At 49.5% G+C, this 12,388-nt stretch overlaps 1 protein-coding gene across 1 annotated transcript; it reads left to right on the forward strand.

Moving 5' to 3' along the window:
- The first annotated feature begins 597 nt into the window (after window positions 1–597).
- GABARAPL1 (GABA type A receptor associated protein like 1) lies at window positions 598–10,307 on the forward strand. Its single transcript, XM_002712818.5, has 4 exons — window positions 598–1,632; window positions 6,751–6,829; window positions 7,814–7,932; window positions 9,022–10,307. The coding sequence occupies exons 1-4, from the start codon at window positions 1,543–1,545 to the stop codon at window positions 9,085–9,087; spliced, it is 354 nt and encodes a 117-aa protein (XP_002712864.1). The 5' UTR covers window positions 598–1,542; the 3' UTR covers window positions 9,088–10,307.
- The last annotated feature ends 2,081 nt before the right edge of the window (window positions 10,308–12,388 follow it).

Genomic DNA, 12,388 nt, shown 5'->3' on the forward strand with positions numbered 1-12,388 from the left:
AACCTGCGGCCATATGGGATGCTGGCGCACTGTGGGGCAGGGTGTTAACCCGCTGCGCAACAGCGCTGGCCCCTGGATGGAATTATTGGCTCCAGACTTTGGTTTGGCCCAGACGGGGCTGGTGTGGCCATTTGGGAGTGAACCAGCAGGCAGAAGCTCTTTCTCTCTCCCTCTGTCACTTTGCTTTTTGAATAAATCTTTAAAAAAAAGTTGACAAATGCCATGGGAAAAAGGAATTAACAAGACCAACGGGACCAACGGGACTATGAAATTCGTTTTCTTGTTTCGATAATGAAAGTTTCATTTTGTGGGATTTTTGAAGGCGACGCTGATAGCCCTTGTCTAATAGTTTTCAGAACTCACAGACTGGAACACAAGGGAACCCTTCCCCTCTCTTCTTTGCGATCTCTGCCGCCCTCTCCCTACAGACTCCAGGGATCCCCGGCCAGAGCAGGGCTGGGCAGGTCTTGGGTCCCGAGGTCGTGAGGCAAGAGATGCCTCATGGCACCCGGTACCTGAGGCAGTGCCTTCCGTTCACGCGCCGGGCCGATTGTACCCCGCGCATCTATTTTCCACGTGCGGTTTTGCAGAATTAAAGAAAAACAACAACAACCCAAACATCTGAGCTCCACCGAGTGAGGGGCCTCCACGGCTCCACGAGGCCCAGCTCCCGGGGTCCCAGGGGAAAGCGAGCCGTTCGCGAGCGTGAAGTCCTCGGAGCCCTCACCAACACCACCTCCCCGCACTGGGGCCCGAGTCACGCCCTGCTGACCGACGCTGCCATTCTGAGGACGGACTGCGGCGGGGACCAAAACAGGACGACGCCGACGACGCGGAGCGGGAAGGCTGCGGAGCCCGCAGAGGGCAAAACGCAACTCCGCGCCCCTTCCGCAGGGGCAAAAGGCATCCCAGGAGGCGCGGGACCCCGGCCCACGCAGGCTCCCGGTCCCAGGCAGGGGGGACCAGGCTGGAGGGCAGCCCTTTGTATTTGTTTTGGGTCCCAACCAAGAGACGCCAAGGAGGGGGATGGAGACATCTTTAGCCCGTTGTCTTAACTAAAAACCGTTTTTCATATCAAATCGCAGTAGAATACCAAGTATAACGCTTTCAGGTTTGCAGTGGGCTCCACTCGGGAAAAAAAAATCAGGCAGGGTCAAAATAAATAAAAACAAACAAGGTTTCTGTTCACCTCGGTTCCGCCGAGTCCGGAGCGCCGGGGGCGGGGCCGGGGGCGGGGCCTGAGGGCCTGGGCGCGGCTTCGTGACGTCACAACCCCTGCGCGCCGCTGGGGTGTTTTTGTGTTCCCTGCGCTTGGGCACAGCCGCCCGGGTCTCTTCACCTGGCCGCTTCCCACCTGCAGGCCGGGGCCCCGAGGTGCCCGTCCTGAGCGCTGGGCCAGGCGGCGTGGCAGAGGGCGCGGACGCTTCCGAAGCGATCCTGGTACCCCCAGAAGTTGGCGGAGGGCAGCGAAGCGCGAGAGACGCAATCGTCCGCGAGGGAGGCAGGCCCCGTCCGGGCGTCTCGGAAAACCTGCGGTGCATCATGAAGTTCCAGTATAAGGAGGACCATCCCTTTGAGTATCGGAAAAAGGAAGGAGAAAAGATCCGGAAGAAGTATCCGGACAGGGTCCCTGTGAGTGTCGTGGGGGCGGGGAGGATGGAGGGGGTCGGGGCCCGTGGGTGCGGGGCGGCGGGCTGGCAGCCCTGCGGCGCAGAGGGGGCTCCGCGAGCCTCGCCCGCCCGGGGCCGTTCGGCCTGCGGATCTGGGGTGGGATGGGGGGGGCTCGCGGCCCTAGCGGAGGCCGCTGGTTCCTGGCGGCAGAGCCCCTGTCTGCGGTGACTCAGCAGTATGGAGGGCTCGAGCAGGTGCAGGTGCAGGTGCAGGTGCAGGTGGGCCCGCGGTGGGGCTTGTCTGCCCGCGGTGTGGGCGTGTGGATGCGGGCCGTGGACGTGCCGCTGTTAAGCACGCAGCGGAATTGTGATGGGAGCCACTGATGCCTTGGGGTTTGCCTCTGAGGATGCTTCGCCTTTAATTACCCAAGTTGGCTTTGGCCCTCCTGAGCTCTGGGCCTGGGAGGTTCTTTCTTGATTTCTCTTAGAATTAGGGAGGGGAGGGCTGGGGACGCCACGAGACGGGCCTGGCCCAGAAAGCAAGGTCACGTTCTCTGCGCAACAGCCGCCTGCCTCAGCGTTCCCGGCCCCGGGGGCCCGTGGGGGGCGGGGAGCGGCCGGCCTGCCCTTGGAGCTGATTGTGATCCGATGGGGCCTGACACCATAAGGCGGGACTGAGGACTTTTTCTTTCGGATTTGGACACTGGCTCACGTCGCTAAAGCTGGTGCCAGGAGCGAGGAGGAAGAAACATGAAGCCATCTCTCAGCATCCGGGCGTTTTTCCCGTTGCCCCCTCCCCCGCCCACTTGCCCGGCTCTTGTCTAATGCAGGCTGCGTAGCCCAGGATGACTTGGGTGCGCGGGCCAGGGGCTGCAGCCCTTGGGTGTTTGGAGATGGGGGCGCAGAGTTTGTGATTATTTCCATCTTCAGACAGGGACGGTGGGATAAGGATAAGTGGGATAAGATGTCAAGAGTTGCCATTATGTGATGTGGCCTCTCCTGACTCACACGGACTATTTGGGAATTCTCCAATTCTTCCGTAACTCTCATGTTCTTACTGCAGCCAGAAGCAATCTGGGCTCTAGCCCCGCAATGGAAACTCTCTGGCCCTGCCATTCCTCAGCTATTTTGTACACAGTGGCTTTGGGCTACAAAGGGGAGCTAATCGTTACCCAGCGCCCTGTGTGAACCTGCCTCTTCCTGGACCTAGGGTGCTTGTTGTAAATGTTTCTCCCAGATCTAGCGATTCTGGAGGAATGAGGTTTAAAAACGGCAGCTAGCTTTCACTGCTGACTTACACACAGCAGGCCGCGTTCTCAGGGCTCTAATGTCATTCACTTAATCCTCACATTGCAATCCTCACTCTATAGATGAAGACTGGAACCATAGAGAGATGAAGTCACTCCCTAAAGACTTGACCTTGCGAGTCTATGGCACAGCCTGGATTCCAACTCTGGCCCTTAACCTCCCGTGCTGTTTGGTTTAATTTCTAATACAGTTCTGGCATTGTGCACCTCACACTGCTGAGTAGTGGAAATGTACTGTTGCTACCCTCAAGAATTCATAGGGTAGTCTGGTGCCAGACAGGGCACGCAGTAAGCAGAATGACTGGGAGCCTAGGTTCAGGTAGCTTTATATAGATGCACCTGCTCCTAGTTAGCATTCTCCTGTATTTTCTCAAAACAGCGCTTCCCTTTTCAGCCCTTTCTGTGCATCCCCCTGCCCCCCAGGATATTTCAGCTTATCCTTCTTGTTCTTTCTGTGCTTACAGTTTGGAGTTGGATGTCTTACTTTCTGATAACTAGTAAGCCATTCAGACCACCCCTGGGATGCCAGGGCTCCACCAGTTAGGGTTTAACCAGCTGTGAGCCTCCCTCCCAGCCACTCACTGGGTGCCCGGCCTCTGGACCCTTTCCTAGCTGTGACGCAGGAAGAAGAGTTCTGCCCTGGAAATTCAGAGACCTGCTTCCAGGCCTGAGCTTCAGGAGCACCCACTGTGCCCTGGGGCAAAGCCTTTCATCTCCTGTGCTAGACACAGGAGAGCATGAGCATAAAGCCTTTTCTAAAAAAGATTTATTTTATTTATTTGAAGGACAGAGTTACAGAGAGAGGCAGAGACAGAGAGAGAGAGAGAGAGAGGGAGAGAGAGGTGTCTACCATCCACTGGTTCACTTCCCAGATGGCCACAACGGCCAGAGCTGCACCGATCCAAAGCCAGGAGCCAGGAGCTTCTTCTGGGATTCCCACAAGGGGGCAGGGCCCAAGGACTTGGGCCGTCTTCCACTGCTTTCCCAGGCCAAAGCAGAGAGCCGGATCGGAAGAGGAGCAGCCAAGACTAGAACCAGCGTCCATATGGGATGCCGGCACTGCAGGCCAGGGGTTTAACCCGTTATGCCACAGTGCTGGCCCCATAGTAAAGCATTTCTAAGGCCCCTTCCTTCTTGAGATTCTTGGTACAGGTGTGCCCTGCTTTCTCATAAAACCTGCACTTAGTTCCACCAATACCTCTGCACAGCCACCATCCAAAAGAAGGCTTTGGCCTCAGGAGAGGAGGGGTCATGGGGTCCTGGAGTTACCATAAATAGCTACAGCAGATTGAGAACCTGCAGCATAGTTGAGTATACACCATCCATTTTTAAAAATCAGTGAACAGCTCTGTGGAGTAACAGCCACTTTTCACAGATGAGGGAAACTGAGGCCCAGAGAGGGGAAGCATGTATCCCAGGGTCCCCCGGAAGTGAGGAGTGGAGTTTGGATTCCCAGAGACCAGGCAGTTTCTGGTAACTCACAGCCTTAGCCGCCACCCTTCCCCTCCTGCACCTCCCGCAGGCTCCCCCAGTTGTCACTGTAATGCGCTCTGCCACTTTCTTCTGGCCCCCTCCTTTGTGGTTTCCATCTGTTCTCACTGATGGGAGCTGCCAGGTCTGAGTTCCTGTGATGCACAGTGCACGCTCCTCCGCTTCCCCTTGATTTGATGGCCGTGCTGTCCTTGTCCATCCTCAGTTTGGGGTCTTCTCTGGTCTCTTGCTGAAGCTCTTCCTGCTTTTTTCATCTTAATGTTTCCCTCAATCTCTCTATCCCAGTTTTTTTTTTTTTTTTTAAGGTTTTATTTATTTATTTGAGAAGCAGAGTTACAGACAGTGAGAGGGAGAGACAGAGAGAAAGGTCTTCCATCTGCTGGTTCACTTCCTGAATGGCCGCAGCCAGGAGCCAGGAACTTCTTCTGGGTCTCCCACGTGGGTGCAGGGGCCCAAGGACCTGGGCCATCTTCTACTGCTTTCCCAGGCCATAGCAGAGAGCTGGATCAGAAGAGGAGCAGCGGGACATGAACCGGTGCCCATATGGGATACCGGTGTTGCAGGGAGAGGATTAAACTACTGTGCCACAGCGCTGGCCCCCCAGTTTTTTGTTTTTAAATTTAAGAACTGATGTGGACTTTCTCCAGTTACACAAGAGAAGTTTTTTATTATTATTATTATTGACAGGCAGACTTAGCCAGTGAGAGAGAGAGAGAAAGGTCTTCTTTTTTTCCATTGGTTCACCCCCGCAAGTGGCTGTTACGGCCAGCGCGCTACGCTGATCCGAAGCCAGGAGCCAGGTGCTTCCTCCTGGTCTCCCATGCGGATGCAGGGCCCAAGGACTTGGGCCATCCTCCACTGCACTCCCGGGCCACAGCAGAGAGCTGGACTGGAAGAGGAGGAACCGGGACAAAATCAGGTGCACCGACCGGGACTAGAACCTGGGGTGCCGGTGCCGTAGGCAGAGGATTAGCCTATTGAGCAGCAGTGCTGGCCGAGAAGTTTATTATTTTAATTTTTTTATTAAAACCTTCACCCCTTCCTCTTTTTTTTTTTAAAGATTTATTTTTATTTGAAAGACAGAGTTAGAGGTAGAGCCAAAGAGAGAGAGAGAGAAAGTCTCCCATTCTTCTGGTTCACTCCCCAAATGACTGCAACAGCCAGAGCTGAGCTGATCTGAAGCCAGGAGCCAGCAACCTCCTCCTGGTCTCCCACACGGGTGCAGGGGCCCAAAGACTTGGGCCATCTTCCCAGGACATAGCAGAGAGCTGGATTGGAAGTGGAGCAGCCGGGTCTCGAACCAGCGCCCATATGAGATGCCAGTGCTGCAGGCTGTGGCTTTAACCCACTGTTCCATAATGCTGGCTCCCACCCCTTCCTTTCAATAGTTCTTGATAATTTACAAAGTATTTTCATGTAACATTTTGTGTGTTACTCAGGTTCACTTCATTCATAGCATGAGTTTGTAAAAGATGTGTTGGCAGGCTCTTTTCCTTATTACTCATTAGAATGCTGAAGCTCAGAGAAGTTAAGTGACCTGTTGAAGATCACACAGATATTAAGGGTACTTACTTAGTAGTTGTTTCTGCTTCATTTTAATTTTTCTATATCTTCTATTTAGAATGATTATATCTTCTAAACTAAAAATCCAAAGCTCATGGTTTTATAATATTTTTATAAGCTGAAATTTGTAAAAGACTTTTTACATGTTTATATACATTTTTCTTTTCTTGTTGCAGAAATCCATGGTGTTTATGAAACTTGAAGGCTTATAGAAATATTTAATGTAGACACTGGAGATTCCTTGAGGTTCTAACATCATGTTCCTGGATGCATCATTGTACCGAGATATTACAGAGCGTCTTTGAAAGAACCATGTTAAAACTTTTTCACTTAGTAGTGTATTGAGCATTAGTTGGTAGTCATTCTTGATACTTTTGAGAAAGCATAAAATTTAAAACACATAGCTGTACCTAATGACATTGGTATGGAAGAATAAAATGAGTAGTTGATCAGGACCTTCTGAGAAAACCCAGACAGCCTCCCTGATGTTCTAATTAAATACCAGGAGGTCTGTGTCCTATAGTGCACCTTTCAGGTCACTTGTAAAACTCTAAAATCCAGATGTTTCTTTTTATTTTTCATTATGGGCCCTCTGCGTTCTTTCGTTACAGCAGTAATGAAACTAAAATCTTCCTTTAAAGGTGCCTCTTTTCCCCATTGATGTGGAGGAGAAGTGGAGAAGTAATGCCTAGACTCAGTTCCAGTAGGGTAACTGCAGGAAGCAGAAGGGAAAACAGTAGGCTGGGTCTTGTGGTTTTCATTCCTGCTCTTGTCCCTAGGTGATCGTGGAGAAGGCACCTAAAGCCAGGGTGCCGGATCTGGACAAGAGGAAGTACCTCGTGCCCTCTGACCTCACCGGTAATGTCCCTTTTCTCCCAAGCCCTCTGTCCCCTGAGATCATGAGATTGAGAGTATTGAATGGAGTCGAAGGATCTGAGTGTGGCTCTCCGCAGACTTGGCTGACTCAAAAATGATGTCAAGTCCCTTAAGCATTTCCCTTCACTGTGCCTTGTTTGATTCAGCCCCAGAAGAGCCCAAAACATTGGAGGAAAAGATCAGATGTCCATTATTTAAACCACCTATTAAATCAGCTTTGCCATTGTGATGTCAGTTTGTTTGAGGAGAAGTACCAGCCTAGTTTCCTGGGAGGATCACAGTTTAGAGATTATCGGTGAGATGTCTCATCTCCTCAGGCCATGTGGTTTTGTAATAGGTTTTGTATTGAGTTTGGAATTATAAAGAACATATTTGATCTTCACCTTGATCCTTAATGGAATACCTACTGTGTTCAGGAGACACTGAAAGATTATAGATCTCCTTGCTCCAGAGTTAATAGATTTGAATATTGACTTTCTAGAACATTTTCAGAATTCTCAGGAGATGTAACACACTACTTCACACTTGGTGCCCCCACACTGAATTGAGTGACCACCCTAAGACTCCTGGGGTCTGGTAGACCTCTTTCCATCTCTGGTTTGTCTTGGGGGAAGTGGGGGTGGAAGGGTGTTACAGGTCAGCTTTAGACAATGATGGGATTGATTGGTCTGGCTATACATAGAACTCCTGTGCATCAGGTGAATCTTGGGGTGGATCTGCTAACAGTGGGTCTGAAATTAATGGGGGAAAGAAGGAGTAAACTCCGCTGTGTTGCGCTTGGGACTCTGCGGGCCTCTCGTGTTTCACTTTTTATTCCCAAGGCTGCAGGAGGATGGTTGGCTCTGCTCAGATGGTCTCCAAAGCTGATACTTACTCTAGAGGGTACAGGTGCAGGAGAATTTACCCTTCCTTTAATCCCTTGTTTTCTGCTCTTCGTGCCTTCATTTTCCTTCTTCCTTCATCCAGTTGGCCAGTTCTACTTCTTAATCCGGAAGAGGATCCACCTGAGACCTGAGGACGCCTTATTCTTCTTTGTCAACAACACCATCCCTCCCACTAGTGCCACCATGGGCCAGCTGTATGAGGTAATGCTCCCGGTCGCAGCAGTTCCGAGCAGTCTGAGTTGTTGATAACACTGGGAAAGTGGGGCAGAAGGTGTTACTTACCAGGATCCTCTTACAGATGGCAGTGTCAGGCTCTGGGTGATCAGACAGCACTTGTCCTGCAGGGAAGCAGTCCTCAGGACTAGATTTATTCCCGCTGACAAATCTCTCTTCAGTCTCGCCTGACTACTGTTGTAATGTCAGTGGTCTTTATTGAAATGACTGGAAGTGGTTGTTGATAACAAAGATTCCAAACATGGATTCACTGCAGTTCCTCTTTTTCTTGTTGGTGACAAATAGTGTGAAAGCAAACTATGCATTCAGATCTCAGTTCATTATTTTATTGCTATTTATTTGAGAAAACAAATGGTGTTAATTTTAGCCCCTTCTAGCTCTGAAACTAACCTTAAGCTCTAAACCGAAATTTTGGTTTAAGACAACCATATAGAGCCACACAAGGGTAGCTCCTTATTTCTGAGTTCAAAGCTAAGAACATGAAACAGATTCACCATTACCTGGGCACAGTGAATTGTAATTGAAATTGAAATGCAAATTAAGGCCAAGTCTTCATTTTGATTCATTTATCTTAAGAGACAAACTCAGGGAGAATAACTTACCTGACTTGGTTTAATTGGTAATCTAATGAGTAAGCTATAGTAAAGCACTTTCTCACGTTGGAAATTGAACGTAACATTATAACTGTTGTACTCCTTAAAGGATTTCACACGAGTGCTGCCTTCTCATGGCGCCTCAGTAATGACACAAACTCTAATGGGACTTCTATTCCATAGTGTATCTTCTCCATTAATATATATTCCTGTACATGTCTTGTGGTATGTTTCCCTTGCTAATATGAACTTTAAAAAATATTTTAAATTATTTATTTGAAAGGCAGAGTGACAGAATTAGAATGAGATCTTCTACCCACAGGTTTAACCACTTCTGCTTACTCTTTTAATAGAGGCTAGTGATGTTCTTCATACTTATTCAATAAGGCTGTGTGTGGCTCAGAAGCCTAGGAATAATGAAGATGAATAGGTGTCCTGAGCTGTCTTCTTTTCTCTTCCCCAGGACAACCATGAGGAAGACTATTTTCTGTATGTGGCCTACAGCGATGAGAGTGTCTATGGGAAATGAGTGTTGGAAGCCCAGCAGATGGGAGCACCTGGACTTGGGGGTAGGGGAGGGGTATGTGTGGGACTTGGGGGAAGAGCAGGAGGGCTCCCACCATGGAGGAGACAGAATGTGAAGACATCGAGAAATATTACACCACACACACTGTCATCATATTTTCACATGCTCAGTTGATATTTTTTGCTGCTTCCTCGGCCCAGGGAGAAAGCATGTCAGAACAGAGCTGTTGGATTGGCTGTGAGAAAGGATTGAGGATGGCATAACTTTACAGCTTTGCTGAGAATACTTGTGCAATTTCATAGGAGGGTCAGCGTATGGACCAGGTGGGGCCAGAGACAGTTGCGGTCCAACAGTGACTCCCTCCTCACCATTCTAGTTTTGACATTCACATGAGACCAAAAGGGGAGGAAGACAGGAATGTTTTATGACTTGTGGTGGTGGGCCGTGCCTTCTGGGGACCAAGCCCATTGTAACTGAAGCACTGTGGCCTTCCACGACTCCTCCCTTCCATCCAAGTTGTATTGTCACACACAAACATCTCAGTGCCACCCCAGAGGTGGCAGTAGACACAGGCACAGAAATTGAGATGGCACTCTCTTACCTTGAAAATAGGGGTTAGTCATGACGGTGGTTATGATTACGAGGTAGTTAGGCCAGCACTGAACTGGAACGGACTTGAGTGTTGAGCCTCTCTAACCTGCTGTCTCTCTGGTGCCCCTTATCCCACACCTTTCTTGGAACTCAATGGGCCCCAGGCTAAAACTACTCCTTTAGCATATCCTTTAGCGTTTCCCGTGTATAGGGACAGAGGTGTCTTAGGTATGGCAGAGGCAGGTGGATCTCCAACTCCCACTCATCCAGACTCCTTCCTCTCCTGCTGCTGTCCCTGCAGTCTCACACGCACAGGACGGTGCTGACGGTGGCCAGCTGCTTCCCTCCTTTGGTTTCCACGCTGCAGCTGCTTGTCACAAGAGTTCGGAGGGCTGACTTTCAGTCACTATCGGGGATTTTACTGATCTGTTTTCCCTGCGGGGGTTACGTGGGGTGGGGTGGGGCCCAGGAATTGCACTCAGACGTGACATTTCATTTCATCTCCGCTACTAGAAAGAGTCCTTCCTGTTGGGAAATCTGTGTGTCAGTTCTGTCAGCTGCAGGTTCTTGTATAACAAAGTCAATGCTGTCAGGCCTCAGAAATAAAGTAATTTGCTCACCTTCAGAATTTACATGGAGTTCATAAGTGTTGCTTTTATTCGGTGTACGTTAGAGTAGATGGCACGCGGACTCTGAGCAGAACGCTGGGAGCGAGGTGAGCGAGTGCTCACCTCCATGATCAGATGTACACGTGTCGTCTCAGCTCGTTGCTGACCTGGAGTTGCCCTCGAGGGTGAGTGGTAGAGTGGGGCAGTGTGCCCGGTGTGCTGGTGATGTGTGCTTTGGCAGAGCTGAAGGTGGAACTGCCTGCATCAGAGCATGGCGGGCGGGTCGGGGGTGTGCGGATTACAAATGAAGATGTCTGGGCCTTGTCCCAAACGTATGTGACTCAATCACAGCGTAGGCGTCTGGAGTTTTAATAGCACCTCCTGTGACTCTGCTGCACACTGAAGTTTGCCAGCCACTGCCTTTGCAGCAGGTTTTGCTGCTTATTCCAACCATACCTTATTCCCCCCATCCCCCACTACATCTTGGTCAGATGTGAAGCCACCATCTCCTCTAGCAGCAAACGAGCACCAAAGTAAAGCTCCTGGTGTGAGAACAAACTTGTTGTCTTCGGAACACATGAGAGTCTTGCATTCAGTCAGGAACCAGCATGTACACTGTAAGAGAAGGAACAACAGAGACGTTCATCTCCTTGCATGAGAACCTTAAAAGCCGTCTTTAGCCTCCTTGAGCCTCTTGCACCTGTACTCCCTGGGGTGTCTGCCTCTATAGAGTTTTATGGAGTATGTCAAAGTCACTAGAAAGGAAGATCCATAGCAAGATTGCAACTACCAAGCTGTGCCCAGCCAACTGATTGGGAAAGTGAGGATTGAGAGGACAGGAGAGGCCCAAGCCCAGCAGGCACTTTATGCAGACAAGTATGGAAAACCAAGGCATTTTGATCAAAGCCTTGAAAGTATACACCTTGTCACTACAAAATGCCAGGTTGCTCTTCCCTAATAAAGCCAAAAGGAAGCTAATAATTACTTGCTTAGATAGGAACTTAGCAACTCACTACCTAGGAATGAAATTGGAAGAATGCCTAAGAGCAAACACATGGCAGACCCCAGCCCTTCTTAGACACCTGAAACAGCCTTTTAGTGCAAGGGGCTACAGATCGTTGCTAAACTTCACAGTCTTTCTGGAGGCTTTGACTTATTTTATTCCTGCTATTGCTGAGTTTTCTTAGAGAAAATATTGTATCCTTGGTTAGGATATCGTATGCCATTTTAGGCTAGCCATCTGATTTTACAGATCCTGTAAGTAGCCTGGCTAAGTCCAGAGGCAAACCTCGCCAGATACTCCAGTGTTCTGATTTGGTAGTGTCTCTCAGTGCCACTCATGGTTCCTGTGTTAGACATAGCAGTTAAGATGCCACTTGGGGCATCTGCATCTCCAGGACTGCCTGGGTTCAAGTCCTAGCTCCACTTCCAATTCCAGATTCCTGCTAATGTGTGAGCTGGGAGGCAGCAGGTAATGCCTCGAGAACTTGGGTCCCTGCCGCCATGTGGATGGAGTTCCTGGTTTCTGGAGGCACCTGGCCCAGCCCTGGCTACTGTGATGTGTGGGGAGTGAACTGGCAGATGGAAGATCTTTCTCTGCCTTTGTCTCTCTGCTTTTCAAGTGAAATGAAGCAAAATAAAAATTAGGGAATAAAAGCTTAGTGCCCTCAGGCCATTGTGGTACTGGTCCAAACTAAAAGAATTTAGGAAGTGTCCTTCCGATAACTGGAGCTCCATGTCCCTAGTTAATTTGACTTTGTATATTCTGGGAGTGAGGATTTAAATGAAAGTCCATTCTTTTCTGAAAAAGAGGCCAGTATAACATTGTCTAGGGATGAGTGAGTCCTTATCTTTTTCCATATAACTTGAGTAGAAAGATAAAAGTACTCTTGTGTAAGGTAAGCATACATCCAGACTTGCCAAGGATAATCTTGACTTGTGTCTGATGTCCCGATTGAGTTACTAGTGGTTCCTTATTTCCCCAGGGGACTCCCATGGTTGAATTTTCTTCCTTCAAAGCATTGTGCACCTCTAAAATTTTTATAGACTATATTGTATAATCAGAGATCAAGATTGCAAAGGGACAAAACAAGTGATGGTTAGCT

This window comes from Oryctolagus cuniculus, chromosome 9 (assembly GCF_964237555.1).
Source record: "Oryctolagus cuniculus chromosome 9, mOryCun1.1, whole genome shotgun sequence".
In the NCBI taxonomy this organism is placed as follows: Eukaryota; Metazoa; Chordata; class Mammalia; order Lagomorpha; family Leporidae; genus Oryctolagus; species Oryctolagus cuniculus.

Bases quoted from the DNA above. Each gene is read 5' to 3' on its own strand.
- GABARAPL1 (XM_002712818.5), top strand. From the start codon at position 1,543: ATGAAGTTCCAGTATAAGGAGGACCATCCCTTTGAGTATCGGAAAAAG. The intron at 1,633-6,750 runs GTGAGTGTCGTG...TCTTGTCCCTAG, and splicing joins AGTATCCGGACAGGGTCCCT to GTGATCGTGGAGAAGGCACC. The intron at 6,830-7,813 runs GTAATGTCCCTT...TCCTTCATCCAG, and splicing joins CGTGCCCTCTGACCTCACCG to TTGGCCAGTTCTACTTCTTA.